The sequence below is a fragment of the Clarias gariepinus genome, chromosome 7 (assembly GCF_024256425.1).
Source record: "Clarias gariepinus isolate MV-2021 ecotype Netherlands chromosome 7, CGAR_prim_01v2, whole genome shotgun sequence".
In the NCBI taxonomy this organism is placed as follows: Eukaryota; Metazoa; Chordata; class Actinopteri; order Siluriformes; family Clariidae; genus Clarias; species Clarias gariepinus.
The window spans coordinates 19,681,598-19,706,290 of NC_071106.1; the positions used below are offsets into that span (position 1 = coordinate 19,681,598).

Here is a 24,693-nt window from a genome sequence, read left to right on the forward strand (position 1 = left end):
GCAGTTAAGCTTTGGTACAGCTACATCTTGACTGGAGTCACCTGGACATAATGAGTAAGGGCATACACCTGTCTCAAGTGAAAAAAGCCATAAAGTCTAGAGAATTATCTGTAGACCCACACGCAACTGTGTCAAGACAGAAGGATACAAAATATTTTGGAGATGGGAAAAGCTCTTTATTTGCTTAATTTCGACTAGAATGTAGATTACCCATGTGCCCTTCATCCTTTTCACCACCAGGCTGCACCATGTTAAATTGTTTTGCAAAACAACCTGAAAAAATATTTATTTAAAAATTTAAGTTATTTTTTTCTAGTTTTAGCTTAATTCAATCTCTAGAGTGTGCTCCACCAGTTTTAATTTTTATTTAATCATGTATTTTCTTAAATCTGTCTGAAAGTAAGTAGTGCTGATTACAATTTTATACATTTGATTGCCATCTTTAACATGCTGTGCTTCAATGTTCTTTTGGTCATATACGCAGGATTTAACTTCCACCACTCTCTTAATAAACATTGTGCATAATTTTTTGGCCAACATACCCGTCTTCCTTTGCTCATTTGGTAAAATAAATAAATAAAAGCCAAGGTAAGTACACAAGTATAAATTTATGTGAAAATAATGTTCAAAAGAAGAAAGTTACAAAAACTACTTAACAGTCCATGTGTACTTTGAATGCCACCATGTTCAAATTTGTTCATACATAATAAGGTAGATAATACACATGAGAAACAGTGCTTTTCTAAGAATATGATTACAATCATTGCACTCATTAATGGGGTTCTAATTAAAAAGCACATATGCTTACTTCAGCATCTGCTTATTTCAAAGGAGGAGAAAGGAATAAGGAAAAGCTTACACACGTGAGGGTGAGCAGGGGGGACAGCACACAAACACACACCTTTGTCTCAAGCAACAGCAAAGCCTTGTTTTAAATAAGGCCTGAATAGTTGATGGTAATACTAATGTAGAAAAGGTAATTACATTACAAAACCACTTTGGTGAATGTATATACAGGCCTATATATAAAAAGTGTCTTATATAAAAAGTGTTTTTAAAAAGTTAAATAGTAGAAAGTATTGCACAGTGACGAGGTTTCAAGACGGAAGAACTCTTGACTGCGATAGCAATGCATGGTTTAGGGCTTTCTGCGCCTGCAAGACAAAATATTAGGTTCTGCTCAATTACATGATCAATAACACTTACGTTCAATTGTGGGAATAAATGTAAATAGTAAATACATTTGGACAATAACTTACTTTGGATATCCATGGTGTTGATAACCAGGTCCCAGGTTTGAACCAGCCCTCATCTCCACAGCCACAGCACACTAAAGGCAGAGAAAGTAGGTTTAAGAAAATCAATCTGCAGCACTGCCATGAAAAAAAATATATAAAATATATACATGCATATAGCAGAAGTCAAGGTCTTCAGTGTATTCGAATTGTTTTGCCATTATACTGTAAAACAGTTATTATAAAAGGTGCATTCAAGGCAAGGCAAATTAAATCAAACCCTTACCCTGGTCTCGACATCTGTCCAGTCCCCATCCTTTTGCTCATCCTGGCGTTTCTCTGATGATCTTCTTTTACGGCTGTATCAAAACAGTGATGGCATAGCTTAATGTATGGAGTAGAGATAAATGACATCATATCTTGAAAAAGTGCACAGCACATTATTTTTTTATTCACCTTGGCCCAACAGCATTTTCTTGTTTAAGTGTTTCAATATCAGTGAATGTAACTGCTTGTCCTCCACCTCTAGTCTTGAACACCTCACCCTGAAAAAACAATTTTATTAGTCAGGGACCTCAATCATATGTTTAGCTGACCAGATAAGACATTCAAAAGCACCTTAATGAGCTTGGTTTGGATCTCGCCATCAGAAGCTAATTCCTGGTGCGTCAGCATGTACTTGTCACACTTGGACAGAGCTTTCTCGCTGGGAGCGTTCACCTTAATCGAGTTGGGAACAATGGGCTGCATTACCGTGTCCAACTCCACATTGGTGGTGGGTTTGTGATCCACCCATCTCTCACCACCAGCTGAGTGCGAGCGCCTGTGCAGAGGCCGAACGACCGGCCCAGTCTGTACATCCAGAACACACAAGTCAGCATATGGCATAAATACCTTCTCCATAATTAAAGCTGTTAGCAGGTTAGTGCAAGTGAACGCTAATAAAGGGTGGACTGAACATGCTACAAGCGCAAACATTACAGAACAGCAATAGTCCAACAGAACAGAAACTGAACTGTTACTGTTCTAACAAGCTGAAACTGTTAACTAACAAGCCATTAAATACATAGGGATGTTGATACATAGTGCTGCAGAGATCACACTGCTCTTAAACTAGATCAATTTGGTTAAAATACCGCTTAACATAGCAGTTTATTATTCGCAGCACATAATTCTCCAAGCTTCTCTACAAAAGTCCACCCATCATGCAACACATTTAAAAAGGTTTGGCATGTACTACATTAGTATCAAAGCAGCTCATCCTACAACTACTACTACTACATCATGATTTATCACTGACCCTGTAACCACTCTCTTCTACCGCTACATCTGCTGGCTGAACTGGCACCTCACAGTCTCTGTCCCAGCACATGCCCCTCCTTCTGCTAAAGTTTCCAGGAAGACCCTGAACTCTGCTTCTACCACGGGGAGAGGTTGGGCTGCCCTGCCTGTCGGCCTGTGGCGTTCTCTGCTCCCACTCGGAGATGCAGGAGGCCACAGACACACTGCTACTGCTGGGGGAAAGGGGGGCTGGCCTGACAACTTTAGAAAGGATATATTCAGAAGCCTGAGAGGAAAAGGGAGCAGTGGAAGTGGTGTTAGGCTGCACGCAGATTTCACTTAACATGCATGGAGATTAAATGCAAATCACATTTAAAAAAAAAAAAAAATGACATGAAAACAAAATCACTGATTCTAAAACATTACAGACAGATTTTTTTTGTAAAAATATACAGACAAGTATCATGCAAGAGAAAAAATAAAGTTTTAAGAGACATACAGGCATTGGGGAGGGTGAGGCTGATCTCTTCGCAGGCACTCTGTCCTTTTCTCTGGAAGGTCGCTGGGGTTTATCTGGTCGGGTATCTGCATTGCTTTCAGTAACTATAGCTTTGAGCTGCTTTAGCTTTTCGTCCTTTACCCAAAGCTTGTTCTGCATTTCCAGTTCTTTTGCATTTACCCGCCTCTCCTGGGAGAAGAGAAAAAAAGAAAAGAAAAAAACAGTTTCAAGTCAGAACCCATTCAGAAACTTGCAGGCCTGAAAGGGCAACATACAGCATGGGCAGAAACATAACCGAAGAAATCGATCATTGAAACCTATAGTAATTTCACTATTAGATGATTTTATGCTTTGAGTTAATGTACAATTTGGGTATAGATCGGAAGAGCAGTCAAGTCGATCAGGACTGGGGATCAACTTTATGGTGGGATAAGTCCCTTAGTATAGAAATGAATTACATGTAGACAGTTATGAGAGTAAAAACTATAAAAGGTATAACTGAGTTCTGTTATTTTGCACAATCAAAAGTCCCATCTTCACTTGAACACCCTTCATATTTTAACAAATAATTTGCAAACTGACATCAAAAAGTCTGGACCAGTAAAAGAAGAAAAGAATATCTGTGAGAAGTAATAATTTGCTAGGGGACTGGAAACCTGGAAAGTAGACCTAGGATTGAGAGGCAGGATACTTACACACTCCTTCTGCCACCTGAGCTTTTCGTCCGAGACCATCCCTTGCATGCGCGCCTCTATTCGCTTCTTTTCTGAGAGCTCCCGCTGCAACCTCTGCTCTCTGCTCTCCAGCTCATGCTGCAAGGTACGCTTATCCTCCTCATAGATGTTTGTGGTTTTCTGCAGGATATCAATCTGGACACAAAGAAAGCAGCAATAGTCTTCTCATCCCACATAACTCCAACAATGATCTCTCAGCTGATGATTTGAATCTTCAGAATTGTACCTTGTACTCCAGCATCTTGGATTTCTTTTCCAGGCGATCAATCTCATTTTTCTGGTTCTGGATCATCTTGTCCTTCTCTCCCAGCTTGCCCCGTTGCTCATGGATGAAATTCTCTTTGGACATGAGGTTCCCATCCAGGTCTTGAAGCATGGACTTCAGCATCTTGGCTAAGAAAAAATAAAATAAAATATTAATAACTGCATTCTCAGACACTGCAACCTTTAACTGCTGAGAGAAACACACCTGCTTTGTTGTATTCTTCGGTCATTATTTGGCGGAGCCGATGCCGTTTCTCCAAGACTTCAATGAATCTAGGCAGTGTATGGTCATCGGCAGGGTCAGAGATTTCACAGGGAGGCAAAGGAGGCAGGTTTTGCAACAGTTGGCTCAGGGCCGAGGATGGTTCTGGACAGAAAATCACAAGCATTAGAAACAAAACAACTTCTACCTTGTTAAGAGGTGCCATTCTGTACAAGAAGATAATCAGTACCGCCATCTACAGGCCCTCCACGTTCTTCCAGCCGGCGAGACAGCTCCTCCTTGAAGGCCTGGTTCCTCTGTCGGCGCCCTGCAGCAAAGCCACAAATGGGCCTGTCAACAGGCCGGGCGACCTCCACCTCTTGAGTCATCTCAGCAAACCGCATCACCAGCTATCAAACACAGAACGCAGTTATAGAACAATGATACTGAACATCAAAATTCAAAATGCAAGAACAATATTTACTTACCATTGTTTCTTCATAATCATCTGCCTTTGGGTTCACACAGACCACCATTCGGACTTTCCCCTCGCCATCAAAATAATTTTTAAACAGATGGGTCACTTTAGAGTCTCTGTATGGGACCATCTGAGATGAAAAGATGTACATCATTACCTCAAACACCATGTGATGAGGGATAAATTAAAGAAGGAAAGGAAAATTTAAGAACCTTGTTTGTCCCACACATCTGATTCTCCCTGAGAACTTCAATGCATGTGCGGAGAGTCATCAGAGACTGATTGATGTTGCCTGAAGAGAAACAAGTTTCTAACTCTCGAGTGGAAAGAATAAAAATAAATAAAAAAAGGTCCAGTGTTTAAACTGAGACTGCTAACCTGCTTCCCGAAGACGGCTGCCCTCTGCACGGGTCCTGCTTGTGCGTTCACTGCCAGCCAGATCCACCAGACACAACTGACTCACGTTCACCTGGTTCTTATCCTGTGAGGAAATTTAAGCAAGGTTGACCCAAAAGTGCAAAAGGGCCTCACTTTCCTGAGCCCTTCTTACAACCAATCATGTTACATGTCAAAAGTTTACCTGAAGGACATTGTCCCCATCTGCGTCCAATGGGGCTTGTGCCAGTTTAACGATGAAGACGCTGTGTGATCTGCTCGACTCGCGGTTTAACTGAGTGTTTGCAATCCTGCGCTTCTTTTGACCTGGTGATTAATATTTAAGAGCAAAACAACAATTAATGATGTACATGAAATTATTACTTATGAGAATGACAACTTCATGGATTTAAACTCACCCCTCCAAAAAACTTCAAATGCTTCCTCTGTTGATTTCACTTCAACCTCGGTGCACCCCGCCACATACATATTGTGATTTTGATCTTCACGCAAAATCTTGGACTGTGGTGGTCTAAATGAAACAAACACATCATCTCAACACAATTCTTTTGTTTAGAAACAAACAAGAACAAAAATAGTTTTCCAGCCATGCTGCAACGGTGACTGCCAGCCTTATGGCAGAAGCATCAAACAAATGGCAAACAAACAAAGCTGCAGACAATCTCCACAAGCCAAAAGCAAAGGAAAGGGAAAATGCTGAGATGACACTATTGCACACTCAGACAACAGCTACACAGTTAAAACAGGACATTTTGCTCAAGCTTCAGTCTATCTACAGGCGTTATCCACTGGTCACGTACATGAACTCAGTGTTGTGCCGCAGAGGTGTCCCTGCACCATTCCACCTGGCAAAGGAACACAAACATTTAAACTGCAAGCTAAAGAATAACACTTAAGATAAAATTTCCACAGAGAAATTTTTAGAAAAGCAGGGGCAAAGTTCTCAATAGGACAGCCATTATAACCCATCAGAACCTCCACTTGACATAAATATAAATGATAATTACAAATTGTGTGCTCCTCACACAATGGCTTTTGCACATGTAAACAACAAAAAAAGCAAACTGTAATGTAACCAAAACATTTACACATACTTTGGCCTTATTGGGTCAAATGGAGCCTCCTCCAGGAGATCATAGATGTAGTTATTGTAAATCTCAATGTAGGAGACAAAGATGCTGTAGCTACTGTCCTCATCAACACCATCAGCCTTAGAAGCTTCTTCTGGCTTGATCATGTCAGCAAACTCTGGATCAAGCCTTTGCCTGCAAAACAAAATAGATAAAACGTTACGTTTGCAAAAATATCCAGGCAACACACCAGATTAAGCTGAACTGTTATGTACCTTGAGGACGGAGTCTTTGGTACGGATGGCTGGTTTTCTTGTTTTTGTCGCTCCAAAAGAGCATCCACCTGATTTTGCACTTCCATGCCATTTTTATCATCTGGTTTAAAGACCTGGGGGGAAAAAAAAACAAAAACAATTAAACACATAAGAGGTTAAACCTATCAATAAATAACAGCAATAAATGTCACATACAAATCTTTTGGCCTGGTAGGGACCAATGCTGTTGAAGATCATGTCCAGGGAGCGGGGCAGAAGCCCACCTTGGCCTGGGGAACCAGTCATCGTATAGGTTTTTCCACTTCCAGTAACACCATAAGTGAACAGGAGACCTAAGAATGAAAAGGGAAAAGGTTACAGGTACATCTAGCATTATTTTAAAATAAATTAATAAATAAATAAATAAAGCCTTTTTAATATTTACTGCTAAGGGAATTTTTGTGTTACCATTTTTTCCATGAATAAGATCTTCCACGAGAGGTTTTGCGACATCTTCAAACAATTCCATCTGTGTGGTTTTAATCCCAAAAACCTTCTTAAATGAATACTGAGTCTGCAAAGCAAAAACAAATGTTTCAATCACCACGCGTTACAGAAATATTCAGGAGAGGAGGGAAGGGGAAAAAAAAAAAAAAAAAAAAATCCCGGAAAATTTAAAAAAAAAATACAAATAAAAAAAATTACTCCAGGGGGCCGAAGTGCTTTTTCTGTGCAAGATCATGATCTCTATGCTATTTTCAAAACAAGCATACAATTTCATTATAAATTAGTTAGACAATGTTATAGCTGCACCATACACATCGTTTTATGGAAATGAGTGAAGAGCGTAAAATCACAAAACTACAGCCGAAGTTTTAAAAGGATCTAAATCCTTTAAACTATGCAATGTCTCAGGTTGAATTATTCTTATAAACCGTCAAGTGATCTGTTGGTTTACCACATCAGACCCTGTCCCATGACAAATCAGTCATGCGTCACTTTGACACAGTGATGGTTTTCTAGCATCTTGAATGTCACAAACGACTGCATTGTCATGCATTGACCGACTGCATTGCTGCATCCCTAATCCCAGCCTGCTACCAGGAGAAGCTAGAAAATAAACTACACATTAACTCCTTAATTTTCATGAACTAAAAGTGGACTTCTCAACTCCTGGAGAGGAAGTGACATCAAGTGACTATAGTGCGGATATCTGCGGGGGGTGGGGGGGATGTAGCATAGCAAATCCTTTCTTTACACAAGTTATGATGTACATACAAACATTATCAATCCACAATTCTATCAATATTTAGTATTTGTCTTTTAAATATGTAACATGCACTATACAGAGCACTTTGTGAATAGCAACATATACAGCACTCCAAGGCAGCTAACTAGATTGCATTAAAATTAATAAATAAAAAGGAAAAAGTAACAACTTCCTGCCCTGTACAAAAATTAAATCACTCAGAGCTCTAACATACCACTTCAAGCGTAAATATCACACTGTTTAGTTTTTCAAATGTAAAAACCTTTTTACTCACTCTGTGTGTATAATTTAAATAAATAAAATACTGAATATCATGACCTTGCGCAGATTGGCTTGTCTAAATTGGATGACAAGCCCTGTAATATTCTACTGCAGATAGTAATCGTAATCAGTTTTTTAATTCATTGTAGTTAATAGGGATGCACAATTTTATAAATATAAATTCAGTAAAAATCAGACTACGATTATTTTGACATAGATCTAAATTATCGTAACTATTAAAATGTATCATTTAGTTTTAAAACATATGAACTCAAGTTCTACCAATTAATGGCACAAACGTACATTTACCTATATAAATTTAGCAAAAAAAAAAAAAAAAAAAAAAGGTAGCTATTACCTGTAATAAACCGCAGCTTTTTGTGATTAGATAATTGCACGGTCCATTTTGCAACTTTGATTTCATATGAATTATTTTGCAACATTACTAGTTAAGCGATATGTAGCATTTTAAAGTTATTATTAAACTGGATTTTTTTTTTTTGTACCACTGCACCATTTTGTGCAAACTCCAGACATTGGCATGTATCATATGTTTTACATTAATCATGTATGTACAATGTTGCAGTCAGTGGGTTTATGCTTCTCCTATATCAGTACAAGCATGGTGAGCTGCGCTGCCAAGCCTACATGAAAGGCAAAATGCATTTTATTTAATACCATCCAATTTTCTATAACATTTGGAGGTCGACTAATGTAGCCATAGTGTAATACCAAATACTGCCACAAGGTGGCAAAACAAAAAGGTAGTGTCACGTTGCGGTCAAACTGTAATACCAAATAATACCGCAAGGTGGCAACCAGTTTAATTGTGGTAGACTAGGGCCAAGTTTACATTACCAGCCTGAAGAGTAATATTCCAATTTTTTTTACCCTAATGTGACTAAAATGTTATGATTTTTAGGGCTGTCTGTATGCACCAATCTTCAGTTTTTCAGACTGTATACAAGTTAATTTTGTATGTAGTCCTAGATCGGATACATATGAATGAAAATGGGAAGATCGGACTTCATGTGACATTTTGCCTCTTGACATGCGTGAGGGACTTCCTGACATCACTCAACACTGCCAGCACAGCTGCCAGATATTGCTAGCACTTCCACAGCAATTCTATGGAAGTGCTAGCTATAGCTGCTAAAACAGCTGTCTTTCAAAAGTTTCTAGAGCAGAAAATGTGGTTTTGCTACAATACCGATCTGATAAGCTACCTTGACAAGCTTGTTCTCCTTATTACTGAGCGGTGCAAGGTATGACTTATATTCTTTCAACAACAACAACAAAAAAAAACAGCTCGTGTAAAACCAATGAGTGCAGTGTTATAGAGAACTGGCTTGTATAATTAATGTTTAATACAGCTACAGTATGGAATTTCCCATTCCAGACATGTTTTTCATCTTTCCAAGCTAACTCGCAACCTTGGAGCTAATGCTAACTGCAGATTTCAGCTTGCTGCAGTAAAGTTAGATAGACATTCAATATTCACTTGACAATTAAAGCTTCTTATGGCGGTATAAACCAATTGAACAGAGAAGTGCAACATTAGTGATGAGCAGTCTGTCAGGATGTTAAAATAAAATCTAGATAGTTGTCTTAAAAATAAGTTGCTAAATAAATTATATGCAGCAAAAGCATTTTTTTCCTAGGTAAATTTGCTTGGTTTATATTATATTATATTAAAGTCATTTAAAACTCATTTTAATTGTGCAGGTTATTAGAACAAAAATGTGTCAGCCATTGTCATTTAGCTTACCATTATAACATTATAAGAGCTGCTGAAAAAAACAAGTATAGAATAAAATGATTGGCCTCTTAAAATCAATACACCTTTAATACACTTACTTGTGGAAATTACCAACCAAAAGGCTTGTGCTGTGCGAAAAATAAATAAGCAAAAAGTTTGATATACATGCGCAAAACCTCCATCATCCTTGCCTCAGTTTCTGGGAAAAAAATTCGAGGGGAAAACGCTTTTTTTTTTTTTTTTTACTGTCCCTGTGTTTAATGTACTTTACAGTTATTAGTTAAAAAAAAAAAAAAAAAAAAGTAGTAATTATTTATATACATTATATAAATTAATAATTCATATAATTTTAGTTTGTAACTCAAAAAGTTACAATTTCTCTTTAGAAGTAAAGTACTCTAATTTATTTATTTTTTAATTGCTGACTGCGGATAGCAACCAAAAGGAATTTCGTTGTGTCAAACACGATGAGAAAACTTTTAATCCTTGACTTACCTCTTTAAACTCCCCGTTCCTGTTGGCTTTGAGGCCATCAGGGGCATGGAGCTGGATGGTGGTACTGCTGATCACCTCAATGCAGCACTCTTCATCCCCTGCACCTAGTGGACGCACGCGACAGTACACCTGCACGCATGCGCACACACGCATGTCCATATTAACAGTCCGATGATGAGCAATTAACATTAACTAAAGTCTTTCAAAAACCTCTGGGTTTATGGTGAGATAAACTATAAGAAGCACTGCACTATACTTACACCAACAGGGTCCTTCAGGTTGTTGGTGGGTTTTTTAGGAGGAGGCCTGCGCGGGGTCTTACCCTTACTGTAATGGAAAGAGAAGCGGAAATGTATACTACATTACACAAGAATAATACTCACTGACGCCTGATATTAACTACAAGACAATAACTTGTCAATCCTAGAGTACTTTAAAGGTTACGATGGTCAGATCCAAGCTCCTCGACTAGCAGCAGGGTTTAAGGTCATTAGCCAACAGACATAACCTGCTTGTACGGCTACACAGGTAAATAAATTACCACTGAAATAAGATTAGACTTTTAAATTTTATTTGTAACGCTTTTAACTTGGGTCATTACCACAAAGCAGCTTTGCAGAACTCAAAATAAAATTATGGGGAAAATATAAATTAGCTTGAATGTTTGATTTTAAACAATAACACCAGTGAACGTGTGCATAACACTCACACCAGATTTAAATCTAATGTAGTTAGGCACACAGTAAAATTAACAGCTAAAAATAAACTGATTAATTAGCAAAAGCTACCTTAAATCATAGATATTCCCAAGTCACGAGCCTGGACACTTCTTGCGGTCGCTAAGATGGCTATTAGCTAGGTAAGACCCCTAACTGCTTTCGCAAACGTTCATTACCAGAGAACGAGACAAAAAGTTAGACAACACAACCAATTATTTACGGATGTGTCTCTTAGAAAAATAATCCACAGAAATATAGCGGAATACTCACGTAGGCCGTATCATTTTTCTTTCTTTTTGTTCAAATCACCAGCTCTGTAATCTCTCTGTGCGAGTCTCCCAGCGCTGAGAAATTCGAAATTCGTTCCCTCCGCTCACAGCAAACATATTTTTTAAATCGGACCAATCAGAGCGCAGGAAAAACGTCCGAGTCTACAATGCGCTCCGCCCATCCGTTACGTCATGTCCGTTTACCGCTGCATAGAGCCATGGTCACATCCGGCTACTCTACTGATTATTAACGATTTCATTTCCACTCAGAACATTAAACTGTTACAAAAAAACACACACAGCAGAAGTATATTTTCTGTTCGGGGTTTCTGTCAAAGACAGGTGCCGTAATCATAGTATTCTTAATATATCTTAATATATCTAGATAGGAAGTTAGGAAAATAAAAGCTCTACGAAAGAAGTCTCATATTCATTTTTTTATTTAAAACCCTTTCAGTGGACAACAAAAACAAGACAACTGGGCTCGCGCGTCCAATATCTTTGAAGGGGACTGTAACAATCATTTATATGATCCTTCAAAAATCCTTTTTATTTCCTACAACCTCATGTTATTTTGAGGCTCCAGGAAGTTTAATGTATTATTTAACTAAAAATTTGAATCACTAGCTAATATTTAAACAAACTATACAACTGTCAAATTTTTAAGTCTGACATTTGATCTTATAAAGCAAGAAGTCTGAAAGTCAGATACGATGTCATAATACCCAGGTGCAGATTAGATTTGTACTGCGATTTTGTAGGTATCATGATTTTATAAATATCCTGATTCTATGTAATATAACATGCCTAAGAGAATATTATAATAATATTATAATAATAATCTTTGATCTTACAGGTAGGGAGTGCACTACATGTAAGATTATAGAGGATCTGCAATACCAACCTTAAATGCACCAATTTGATACATCACACATCACCAAATCAAAAGTCTGAAAATCATGACTGAGAACTATGATTATCACGATACAAACCAGTGAACATTTATGGAAAGAACATTGAGAGAGTGTACTCTTATAAAGACAACAGCAAACTGGACTGGTCAGACAACACAGAGGCAATTTATAAAAAAGGACAGCTAAGGAAACCAAAGTCTTTTGGAGAGCAGGGAGCACTACTGAACACCTTTTTTGACTCTGTGGTGGCCTCAGTCAGCTTCTATGGAGTGTTTTGCTGGTGCAGCAGCATATCTACTGCAGACTGGAAGAGACAGGACAAGCTGATAAAGAAGGCCAGCTCGGATGTTGCAAGAGTTTCTGAGCAGCTCCTTCAGTGACAGACTGTTACATCAGGAGCGATATTGAAGGTCTTTTTTCCCTGCTGCTATTAGACTATACAATCAAAGCTGCTCCCAGTGAGCCACCCACCGTAACACACTCTGGCATTACTGTTGTTGCAATATTCTGTTGTTACAATAATTACAATTTTATAATGTAGTTAAAATATCTTAAATATAGCCACACTCTCACAATATAGTTACAATATCTTACATTTTTGTGCAATAGCACCTTTTTAAACTGCGCAATATTACATTACCTAGTGCAATTTTAAAGTATAACTATTGTAGTTTTTAGCTAATGTATTTTGTATCTTATGTATTTATGCACTGTACTATGTATAAATATTTGTTTTTGATAGTTATTTGCTTCTGTAATGCAGAAATTTTCCCACTGTGGGGTGAATAAAGGTATATTTTATCTTACCTATGTGCCGATTCGATTTCTATTGCGATTTTGTATATTCCCTCCCCTACAATTCTAAAGAAACTTAGAAAATAATTTGCTCTGTATGATTATAAAGGAACCACAGCATATTACCATTCAAATGTTAACATTATTGTATTAATACATGTATTAATTAATTAAACAATTACAAAAGTTCTAAAAATTTAAATACATTTTTGTACTCAGTGTGATAAAACACATGAATTGCCACACCAATCACCAAATCGAATTTTCCCTCTCTATTATTTATTAATTTGGCAGGGAAACCGTTCAATGGAAAATTCACAACATTGTCTTGTTTTAAACATTCTTTCTAATATTACTTCTAAATTTATATCTTAATATTTTTAATGTTTTTTTTTTAAATAATTTAAAGCAAAACCAAATGTTTTTAAGTTAAAACATTTTATTAATAAATAAAATAAATATAATTTGAACAAGTAACAAAACTTTATATAAACACAAAGTCAGTAGATGTCTTGAAATCCAGGTGTGTAAATTGAATGAAGAATAATCATTGCATACTGAGTGTCTTAACTGTAAACATGACCCTGTAAAAGGCACCGCTCATTTTAATTTTAAGGTCACTTACAGTTAACCTTAAAAAAATGTTAAGGTTATTTTAAAACCTTTTTTTTCTGATTAACATATCTCTAGCAGGAGATTTAGAATAACTAACAAACAGAGATAAGACAGTCTTGTTTAGAACATACAGTACGTAGAAAAAATTCCTGTCTTAAAATAAACAAGCTTTCGCATGCTGTGAGTCAGGAACTGCAGCGAAATGTGATGTTTTTAAATCTTTGTCTTTCCAAATCCTTGTGCAGAAAAGTGCCTTACTGAAGACATAGATTATACATAGACTGAAAACTGCACAAAGCAATGCTGCACCCAGTGTGTTGTTGAAGGTAATGGGTTGTGAATGAGTCAGAAGCCATTGCTTCCGGAAGGTCATGTCCAGCTCAACTGCAGAGAGCTGGAAATACGTGCCAGTGATTGCGAACACATGAAAGAGCTGATGACTGTGTCCTGTGGTTAAAAAACAAAACAAAAAACACATTATCACTTATTATATAACTGCATGAATGTGTGGGTATATAGGTGTTCACAGTAGAATGCTATGTGAGGGCATGATTTCTGTTTATATACAAATGTTTGTTTCACAGAATGTTAAAAATCACCTATATAGTCAAAACTTCCAGGAGCCAGGCGTTCAGGCAAGTGTGAGGCAAAGAGGAATCCTGTAAGCAGTGCCAGTGCCGTGTGCTGGTAGTGAACAGTAGTGGCTTCGTTGACTGTGCAATTCTCTCCAACACACACAAAAATCTGCAAGGGAAGACAAGCCACTCAAAGTTTCAACTGTAAGGAACATTAAACCCGACAACTGCAATAGTTATCTAATAGAATGCTGACAAATTGTCTAATGATGCCTGGCAATTACTCACCCTATAGACCAAAGGTATATTGTCAAAGAGATACGGAAAGGCAAAAGACATAATCCGCAGAATTTTCCCTAGGTTCGCATTCTCAACAGACCTAAAAAAATATATTAAAATGAAATATTATATAAAATCTTTACAGAATTTCAAATATTCGATTAGGAAACCATTTAATGAATTTACCTTTTACTTATATGATGGTTGTAATCAATGAAAGGTAATCCAAGTCTAAAAGATAGAGAATATAAAATGGAGTGCTAATATCAAAGTGCTTATGTAATTTCATGACAATACAGTTTTCAGCTATTAGTCTGAGAAGAGGGGACATGAACACTAATGAGAATAAAATAACCACTGATTTATAGAAGATAATGCACATGCAAAATGGCTCTCCAAAACTGCACTCAACTGCATAAAACCGATTTAAATTTGCCAGTATTTTATTTTTAATTTTTTATGAATGCTTTTTAATCATTATGAATCATCAAATGTCACCTTGAGTAACAGGCCAGTCCAGTGGAGAGGACAGAGTTGAGCATGGCAATGGGAATATAATATTTATGGAAAACGCTGTTCACCCATTTCTCAGGAAAAACATAGGAGGAGTATGTGATGGCAGAACCTGTTGATGTGCACACATTAAATAAAAACCTTAATCTCATTATTTTACACATTCCATAATTATTTATTTTTTTTACAAATCAATATCCTACACATGATGGATTCCAACCTGACCTAAACTGTAGAAGCTTAGAGCTCCGTAGTCGAAGAAAAAGCAGATGTGCCTGGCACGTTCAGACATAGTACTGAAGGTATGTGCACAGCTGGAAGCCAGTGGGTACAAGCAGCAGGACAACAGGAAGACCAGAAGAGGCCAACAGTAGGAGTCCTGCCAGTCTTCCTCTGATAGCACTATAAGGAGCTTCCACAAGAAAAACCTAGCAAAGAAAATGTAAGATTTATACTTGCACATACTACTATTATTTTTTCATGATCTATATTTAGCGAAATATTATTAAATCAGCAATCAATTAATTAATTGATTCCATTAAACTTTACTCAATAATTTGTACAATCAATATAATTAAGGCAGTGCTGTTGTGATTTGTTCCTCTTTTAAGTAGGTATTTTGTTCCAATAGCACATATTCTTCTGTGGCTGGCAGAACTAACACACCCAACTGGCAGAGCTGGCGACCGACAGTTAGTGTAATTTACAGGGGTGCAAGTAGTTTTAAATTCTTACCAGTACCATGTAGTCGAAAGATAAGAAGAATGAATTAACTTATAGGTTCCATGGTTAAATCCCAAATAGCAGTAAATGGAAAGCTAGTGACCTTGATCAGGGGTTACAGTAGGACTTGGAATTCAGCCTTGTGTTAGAAGCTAGTTATCTTGTAGCTTGCTTATGGTGTAAATACAACAACACAGAGGAGATTCCGAATGAGTTAGAAGCAATTAAAGTAGACAAAATGTTTATTATGCCATAAAATTATTAGATGTTTTTTTTTTTTTGCACAGGGTAAGTGTTTCTGTAACTGGTTTTGAATGTGGGTTTTGACATGTGGCTGCTCTATCTCCTCACTTGTGCTGCAACCGACAGTTAGCGTGTATTAATGACTATAAAACACCTGGTAAATATAACTAAATGTCGCATTGCTGTTACCATCCATTATCAACATTCATTAAAGGCCTCTCGTCCAATCAGATTGTTAGGTCGGAACTAACTGTTGCATAATACGAATTTGAGTACATCATATCCAATTGATGACAATGAAATATATACAATATTAATGTAATCATGATGAATGAAAGATAAAAATACCTATCATTCTAACTTTGTGTTCATAACAATAAAGCTGATGGTGTGAGACAAGAGACAAAATCACAATGGGCCTCATGCAAGAAGCAATATGCAAACAAATTTAATTTATTAAAAATTAATGTAATCTCTTACCAAGATGATAAAAAAGTATTTTTTTTTCCTGCATTGTTTGTCCAATAACAGTTTTAAAATTTAAAAACATTTAAAATGTATCATGTAATCAAAATTATGTTTTTAAAGAAATTATAATGATTGGATATTTTAATTATTTGATTCACTGATCCCAATTGAAACTATAAAATCAATTGCTTGGCATTGCTATGCTTACTTTAGGTATTTATCAAAGAACTTCTATTTCACTACTGCTAAAAACGTAGTTCTTCTTCTTACTACCTTTTTAGGGTGGTATCCTTACAATTCCAGTGCCTGATTATTATTATTTATTATGTAATATACTCTAGTGCCCTAGAGTTTTAGGAATCTTTACCTATGCTAACTGCCTTGGCCATCCTATTCTAAATGTTACACGCCTCCAATGGGAGTCATCATTCAGCTTAACTGTGTAAGAGAAGATCTAGATAGTTAAGAATGTTTGGTGCATCTGGCATCGATTTCTCTTATTTTTTTCTTTTAAGAAAAAAAATTAAGGGAAATTAAAGAGAACGTTGCTGCATGAGACCCTATGTTTATCATCTATCATGAAACCAAATTCAGAGATACCATTAAGTACAAAACAAAGCATTTTGTATGCCTCCTGTTCCTTATCAGAAGGCATAGCTTTGTGTGCAAATCTTGTCCTTGAGGAACACAGCTCCATAGGCCACAGAAAGCATATGAACACCAAGTGCTGAGAAGACGATTAGATACGAATTGGCTGAATCATGTAATGAAAGAACAACAGAGTCTAAATATGATGATCCTACGACCTCACAAAACATGCACTTAAGAGGACTGGCTCCAATTTGTAAAAGCCCAAATGTGATCAATGCGTGTGCGTGTGTGTGTGTGTGAGAGAGAGAGAGAGAAAGAGTGAGCACAACCCCCATAATAAACCCAGCATTCCTGGGACAGGCTGCATATTCATAAATAATGATGGAAAACAATGTATGTAATTAAATATTACCGTATTTGACTAATATTCATTATCCTGTCTAAAACATTCCTCATAATAAAATATATTTTATTTGTGTTCGTGTACGCAGGGCGCCGGACAAACAAGTGTCTATGTAAGCACGTAAATTTTTGAAAAGCATGTCATTTGGGGCTGAACTCTAATTGGATTTTTTCAAATCATCCTTGGGGCGCAGCACTGTACGCCCTGAACCCTCCCACTTTTGTTCTTAGCGAATCAAAAGTGTTTTAAAATATTTGAACTAATGTAATTGGACCATTCTCAACGAGTCTTATTAACGGTCAGCAGATTGTTAGTTAATATATTGAATAGTGATTAACGTGCTAAGCCAGATAAATATGGGAGAAAATTCTGTAATTTTTTTGCTAAAATACCCCTTCATAAGGCGATCAGACAAAAAAAGGAAAAAGTTAAAGAGCTTGGACCAGATCAACCTGATCTTCTAATTAAGCAGCAGTCAAGTGATGTTACACTCGGTGCTTTTCCAGCACTTCCTATGGCTATGTACAGGCGATTATTAAAAGTTACATTTTGTTTGCTCCCATCGCTCTAGAATAAGGTCAATCTGAACTCTTTTTCCACTGCACCAAAGTCCCATCTTTTGGTCCCTTGGTGCGGAAACCCTAGGGCTTCTGGGGGAGTGCTATGGTGTCTGGCACTGGGACATTGCAACACACAGCACCCAAAGTATCTGCTGGCAGAGTGGGGCATCAGTGAATGGGACTTGTTTGTCTGGAGTATCCCATGTACTTGGTCAGATTGGGACATGGTGAGACTAATGGGACAGCAGGTTTCTGCTCTTTGCCTACTAATCTCCATATTCTGTGGGCTGCGCTAAACTAAGCGTTCTGGTCTTTTTCCAGCAATTTTTGCTGCTTCAACCCATTTTGTGAGATCAGAATGGACGGGTTGCCCTTGGGCATGGGTAAATCTTGGGTGCCCATAATCCTGTCACCAGTTTACTGATGTACATGTACAGTATAGTTAGTTATTGTTCATATTCATTTTTAGTGGGGATAATGTTTTGGCTGATCGGTGTATATGGACATGGGACCACATACATGGTTAATTGAGACAATTACAACTGCATGTCATTGTTGACATGGTGAAGTTTTGTGTCAGAGGAAATTTTTTTAGCATTTTTGGAGGGGGTCTCCACATTGTTTTGGTGATGTTTCACAATATTAAATACAAACATAAGAATACGAGGTAAGTAATTAACCGATTTAAAATCACATATGGTACATAATAAATAAAAAATACTAGCAAGCTCACATTGTATAAAGTAAAAGAGAAATAAAACACTTCAGTAATCATCACACTGCCTTAAACCCCTGTCATGTTTTATTCCTGAAATAAAATGTACTATGGTCATACCATGTAGGAAGAAAGTGGGTCCAAATGTTGAGGGTTTCATTAGTTAGCTGGAAAATGCTAAGAACACAGTCTTTAGCTGAACTGTATGGATATCGATACCCAGATATGATGCCATGCTCATGGAACACCTGTAATGAAAAAATTTAATTCTAAAACAATTGATGAGAAATAGGGGGGTCAGGTTTAACTGACTTTACCTACAGTTAATATATTTTAGCTGCCTTAACCTCTCGAGAAACTAACTAAAAGATTCATAAAATAAATCAGCAGTACTTACTTTTGGAACTTGGTTGATGCTTAAAACTTGAGGTAGTTTGATGAGGCTCAACATGATCCCTTAATCCACTAGCAGTCAAGACAAATACTAAAAGGTGAAAGAATCTGGCATAAAATACGTTTGTAGTGTCCTTTTTACTTGCTCCACCCTTTTCCTGGATCACCCAGTGTTCTCATCCCCCTGAACATATAAACCTGGTGGGACAGGGCACAAAATGAGATAATTCCAGATAAAGAGACCAAGAGGAGAAATACAGTCTAAATGTACATGAACTGACCCCTCAACAACAAAAAAAAAAAATGAAAAATGAAAGAAAGAAAAAAAGAAAACTTGCTTTATGGTGCAGAGAGCTGAAAGATTTACTATTGTGGACACACCTTCAATGTGGAAATCAATGTGGATGTTAATATTAAACCAAAGCTCACTACCTGTGCCTTGTATTTAAAGCAAATATGTTTGGCAGATCTGATATGGCACAGGCAGAACAAATGTGAATTTTTACATGAACCAAGTTTAGATACAGTTTCTGAAAAAATATTCGTAAAATTAATTTTATAATGTTGTTTATATAAGTATAATTCTAATGATCCTTTTTAAGAATGCTTATCCAGATGAAGGCCCAAAATAGCTGAATAAGTGTAATATATATATAAATAAAATAAACACATGCCTCTGCATGTACTGTACAGTATAGATCGATCAGCCAGAACATTATATCCACCTGAAATTATTTCTAAATAATTTTTCCCAGAACATTGCTGAGAAGCTCACCCTGCCCCTGCTGGCTTACCGTCTTCCCATAGTGCATCCTGGGGCCTTCCTTGCCCAGGCACCTGGCCCTTCAACATGATGTAAAGATTAGCATGACTAATCAGACCAGGTTTCCTTCTTTCCAGTCCTGCACGGGCCAGGTCGGAGTATGACAAGCTCACTGTTGGTGTGGTTTTGGCAGTGGACAGGGTCAGCATTAGTACCCTGACTAGTCTGTAACTGCGCTGCTCCATACTGAGACAAATTTCTATTTAATTTAGCATTAACACAACTTGTGCAATAGCAGCTCTTAAAAGGGATCAGTCCAAACAGTGCTATTCTTCACTTCCCATGTTTATCACCGAGCTTAGGCTGCTCAGAACTAATCACAAGTTATCCTTCTACTCCATACTGGGAGTAGCAAGTAGCATACACGCTTCCTATAGACTCTGGGACCTTGATTAAATGCAAAGTTTTCTTTCATCTTACAAGACGACTTTGAACCACTGAGCAATAGTCTAGTTCCTTTTCTTCCTTAGCCCAGGTAGAGGTCTTTTAAAGGCTTCTTATTCCAATAGTGGCTTGATGTGAGGAATGGTACAGCTGTAAGCCATTTCCTAAAGAGCTCTGTGGATGGTGGCTCTTGATTTACAGGATTGATTGGATTCACCTCTTCCCCATACTGAGCTACACTAAAAGATGATGGTATGTATACTGTATAAATAATAATTTACTTAAACTCCAAATTAAATATTTAAATATTTTCATGAGTTGTTGGCTGTAATCATTGAAATAAAAACAAAGAAGACCTGAAATATTTATATTATATGTAATTATTCTAGATTATAAGTTTTTTTTATATTAAATCACAAAAAAAAAAAATGCACTGTAGTTTCAGTTGTGTTTTAAACATGATCATACAACAGGGCTGGCTGGTGTAAATTAGATAACGGTCAAACCATAAGTGGCAATTTGCTTCTTGCATGTTTGTGTGGTGAAAGTGTAAGTGTTTTACTACGTTTTTAACCTAAAACACTAATTTCTATGTCTTTTTGAATTGTCAAAAGAAATATACTGTCACAGTTCAAAATTATGTAGAAAACCTAAAAGACTGGAGTCTGTTACAGCAGGTGAGGGGGAACAGATACATACATATATCTATGGCCATGGTTTTGAAAAAGGATCTTTAACAGTCAACTATTCATACACTATTGGCCATATAATGGGTTCATTATTCAGCAAAACAAACACTTTAACTGCCCCAGTTATAATTACATTTATTATATTTATTACATTACATCAATAAAGTCAAAAAAAAAAAAAAAAAAACTCAAACACAGCTGTTTTCCCACAATCTCCTTGATGTAAATATATTATTTTTAAAGTCAGTGAGTTATGAGTGAAAGTGCATGCCTTCTTAGTGAGGGCTCAGTGTTGCTAGTGTTATGGTGAAGAAGCTTATTTGGGGACATGTATAAAGGGTTTTGTTGGACTGAGTAAGTTTGGAAGGTGAGATTAACTTTTGGTCTAAGATGCATGTTAGTCATGTAGACTGCATGAAGAGTTTTGAAAAAGTGAAAAGTACAGAAACACATGGGGAAGTAGGCCTCTTCATCACCACAATCTCAGCGTGTTTTATGCGGACGGTTTGCTAGAAATGCTCACTTTGTCCACAGCTTTATCTCAACTCACTGACGCCATTAAACGCCATGTAAAGTTAACAAAAGCACAGCGTTCAACTTCAACAATAAAAAAAATACTTTTTTGGACAAACATCAAGATGTAAACTTACAGTGTAAAGCTGAGGAATAATGCCGCCCGTGACCCCGTGTAGTGTTAAATGAGGAGCGGTTCTCTCATCTCTCGCCCTGCCAGTGGACTGAAGCGAGTTGCATTAAAGGGAAAACATGCCTTTCTTTGTTGTCGTTGTCAGTTGTGGATCCCAGGCTCAATCTGATTGGCTGAGGAGTTTCTCCGCGCGACGCCGTTTCTAAGCTCGCGTGCACGCCTCCCCTCTCTCTCTCTTCTCTCTCACACGCGCGCACACACACACACTCTCTCTCTCTCTCTCTCTCTCTCTGTCTCACACACTCTCTCTCACACACACACAGACACAAACTCTCTCTTTCTCTCTCTCTCTCTCACACACACACACACACACTCTGTCTGGTCACTCAAAGAGCAACCTGTGGCATGTACAGATCTGTGATAATTACGATCATTTTAAAGATTATTGATCATACAATATTAACACATCAGTTGGTATGATCCAAAAAGCTAATTCTTCAGTGATTTTGTTATATTGCTGATTAGATAAGAAGTACTAGTCAAAAGTTTGGACAAACACAGGTCTACTTATTCAGTGTTTTTCTTAATTTATATGTTTTCTACATATACTATAGAACAACACAGGGTACTGGTGGCTCAGTGTTAAGTGTTTCGCCTGCTATGCGAAAGGCCCAGGAGTTAATTCCCAGCCACTGGATGCAGTGCAAGGCCCGGATAAAATGAGAGGGTTGCATCAGGATGGGCATCTGGTGTAAAAAAAAAAAAAAAAAGCTTATATGTGTGGAGCGGATAGTTTGCTGTGGCAATCCATTGCTGGGAGCAGCTGAAAGACCAACAACAACTATAGAACAACACTGATTCTGTGGCAGTGTCAGGATTATCAAATACCCCAGGGAACTATGTGGTAACAAAATAAGGTGTAAACAAAACAATTAAGGATTATATCTTAGATTATTCATAGTAGCTGCCTTTTGCTACGTACCTGGAAAGATTTTCCAACAGCCTTAAAGGAGTTCCCGTATCTGTCAGGCACCTGTTGGTGTCTAATACTGTGCAAAGCTGTCATCAAGGTAAACAGTGGCAACTTTGAAAAATCTTAAATATTAAGTACAGTGGAACCTTGGATTACAAGCATAATTCATTCGGAAGCAGCTCATATTACAAAACACTCGTAAAATTTTCCCATAAGAAATAATGGAAACTCAAATTATACGTTCCACAGCCCAAAAAAATAAATACATAAAAATAATTATTACAAAATATATAGTAAAAATAAAAAATTAACCTGTACTTTACCTTTAAAAAAAGTAAAAGCAAAAGTGTGTGTGTAAAGGGGCATGGTGTCAAATTATGCAAGCACACACACATAACGACAGAGAGGGAGAAAAGGGATTTTTAACCTCTCTAATGAGACTTTCTTTTGCTTTTCTGCTTTACACACGCGCACACGTGTGTTATAAGAAACAGTACACGCACGCTGTACACACACACTTACAAACACAAAAAAATATATGTTTTACACACATACGTGGCCACAGTGTTATAGTAAACAGTACACGCGTGCACGGATGTTGATTATACCAGTAAAAGACGTGCACTAAGACCCAGCAGGGGAGACGATTACCCACAGTTCCGCAGCGCAAGAGAAAGAAAAACCATTGGCTTAGTTGTGATCATATGACGCTCTGCATAAAAACAAGAAGCACATGCGTGATACTCTGTACTCTTAAACCAAGACTTGCTTGTTTTTAAAGTCAAAATTTATTAAAATTCTTTGCTTGTCTTGCGGAACACTCACAAACCGTGTTACTCACAATCCAAGGTTTCACTATATTTAATTTTTAAACTCTTTGTTGTTTACTACCTGCCTTTTCTTAGTTTGGACTTTTTCCATATTGTTCTAGAATGTGGAAAATAGTAAAAATCAAGAAGCATTTTTTTAGCAAAGGGGCAAAACTATCTTATGTGATATGTGCATTTTAACACTTGGTCCACATCCAGAGAAATGTGTGTACGGTGGTGTGTATGCTAGTGCATGCTGCTGTACGATGGTGTATGTTTGGTAATGTGCTGCAAAGTGCTTTAAATTTGCTCTAAGATGACCTGCACCAGAGAGAAAATAAGCTGAGAAGCGTTCAGCACCAGGGGCTTTATTTAACGCTTGGGAATACTGCCTGCCTCATTAAGATGGTTGAGAGAACACCATGAGTGTACAAAGCAATAAAGGGTCGCGACTATAAATAATTAAAATTATAAAACTACATCACCTTTATGGTCACTGCAGATTTTTTTTTCTTTTATGCAGTCACACTATTTTCCATATTAAAAAGTACTCAAATACAATGCAGTCAGAATATTTTTTCACAGTGGGTTACTGTTGTTTACTGAATAAGTGAGTTTCTATTATTTCATTCAATTATGCGTTTTATGCTTTTGTGTACATATTTTATACTATGCTGTGGAATAAAATATTTATACCTGCTGTTTATGTCTATGACAACCTTTTACAATGAAAGGAAATAAGTATTTAAATACTTTTGTTTTTGCCAACTAAATATTCTGTATGCTATAGGTATATTATTTCTGACCCCGGAGGTTTCAGAAAACCTCAAATAAATTAATCCTTGTGCCCCAAATTATTGAGGTGCCCTTCCATTAAAGGTGGCTGTTGTACAATTATTTTGCTCTAGAAAAGACCAGTTCAGAAAATTATTGCAAGCCCAATATTCATATGACTGTGACCATACCTAACTGTTCTCTCTTCTTTCCCTTCTCTTCTCCTTCTCTTTCTCTCTCTCTATCTCTCTCTCTCTCTCTGTGTCCAGCTACACATGCCGCTCCGGAGCTGCCAGTGATCCAGACCCCTTCTCTGCACTTGTCTGATTCGTCTTAGTGCCCCGCTTCTAGTGGTGATCTCGTCCCATGGTCTGCTTGGGATGCGTGTGGAGACTGGTTTCAATTTACCATGAAGACGATTCTGGCCTCGGCTGTTTTCTGAGGACTTGTGACTGCAGTGGCTCAATAGTTCAGGACTGGAGTTTCCAACACTCTACCTGAGTCTTCAATAACGAACTGCTGAAAACGAATAACTTAAAGATATCATCTGTTACTGTATATTGAACTACTTGCTGCCCAATGCACAGTATGACTGCACAACAATTCTTGCTATCCGTTATCA

At 37.3% G+C, this 24,693-nt stretch overlaps 2 protein-coding genes across 5 annotated transcripts; both read right to left on the bottom strand.

Moving 5' to 3' along the window:
• Nucleotides 1-589: 589 nt before the first annotated feature.
• Nucleotides 590-11,283, bottom strand: kif23 (kinesin family member 23). 4 transcript variants are annotated; one of them, XM_053500709.1, is made up of 24 exons: nucleotides 11,188-11,283; nucleotides 10,459-10,525; nucleotides 10,199-10,327; nucleotides 6,882-6,987; nucleotides 6,630-6,766; nucleotides 6,435-6,547; nucleotides 6,184-6,354; nucleotides 5,890-5,934; nucleotides 5,488-5,600; nucleotides 5,274-5,395; nucleotides 5,072-5,174; nucleotides 4,906-4,985; nucleotides 4,704-4,823; nucleotides 4,466-4,625; nucleotides 4,219-4,380; nucleotides 3,976-4,142; nucleotides 3,711-3,884; nucleotides 3,016-3,204; nucleotides 2,536-2,802; nucleotides 1,854-2,087; nucleotides 1,692-1,780; nucleotides 1,522-1,594; nucleotides 1,260-1,330; nucleotides 590-1,154 (listed from the first exon to the last, which is right to left on the bottom strand). In XM_053500709.1, the coding sequence occupies exons 1-24, from the start codon at nucleotides 11,199-11,201 to the stop codon at nucleotides 1,139-1,141; spliced, it is 2,922 nt and encodes a 973-aa protein (XP_053356684.1). In that variant the 5' UTR covers nucleotides 11,202-11,283; the 3' UTR covers nucleotides 590-1,138. The 4 variants fall into 4 exon arrangements, with proteins under 4 accessions (XP_053356684.1, XP_053356685.1, XP_053356686.1 ...); XM_053500710.1 differs by lacking the exon at nucleotides 5,890-5,934; XM_053500711.1 differs by lacking the exon at nucleotides 2,536-2,802.
• A 2,040-nt stretch (nucleotides 11,284-13,323) lies between these two features.
• paqr5a (progestin and adipoQ receptor family member Va) lies at nucleotides 13,324-21,647 on the bottom strand. Its single transcript, XM_053500713.1, has 9 exons — nucleotides 21,520-21,647; nucleotides 18,978-19,171; nucleotides 18,701-18,828; nucleotides 15,103-15,305; nucleotides 14,863-14,989; nucleotides 14,551-14,595; nucleotides 14,374-14,464; nucleotides 14,110-14,254; nucleotides 13,324-13,957 (listed from the first exon to the last, which is right to left on the bottom strand). Exons 2-9 carry the CDS (start codon nucleotides 19,029-19,031, stop codon nucleotides 13,665-13,667), a joined length of 1,086 nt encoding a protein of 361 aa, XP_053356688.1. The 5' UTR covers nucleotides 19,032-19,171; nucleotides 21,520-21,647; the 3' UTR covers nucleotides 13,324-13,664.
• Between the last annotated feature and the right edge of the window lie 3,046 nt (nucleotides 21,648-24,693).

Excerpts from the sequence above, each read along its gene's own strand:
- paqr5a (XM_053500713.1), bottom strand. The coding sequence starts at position 19,031 with ATGTTGAGCCTCATCAAACTACCTCAAGTTTTAAGCATCAACCAAGTT. Across the intron at positions 14,596-14,862 it reads GGACTGGCCTGTTACTCAAG|ACTTGGATTACCTTTCATTG; the intron begins GTGACATTTGAT and ends TCTATCTTTTAG. Across the intron at positions 13,958-14,109 it reads TGGAAGTTTTGACTATATAG|GACACAGTCATCAGCTCTTT; the intron begins GTGATTTTTAAC and ends TTTTAACCACAG.
- kif23 (XM_053500709.1), bottom strand. Across the intron at positions 5,175-5,273 it reads ATGGGGACAATGTCCTTCAG|GATAAGAACCAGGTGAACGT; the intron begins GTAAACTTTTGA and ends ATTTCCTCACAG. Across the intron at positions 4,381-4,465 it reads TGGAGGGCCTGTAGATGGCG|AACCATCCTCGGCCCTGAGC; the intron begins GTACTGATTATC and ends TTTTCTGTCCAG.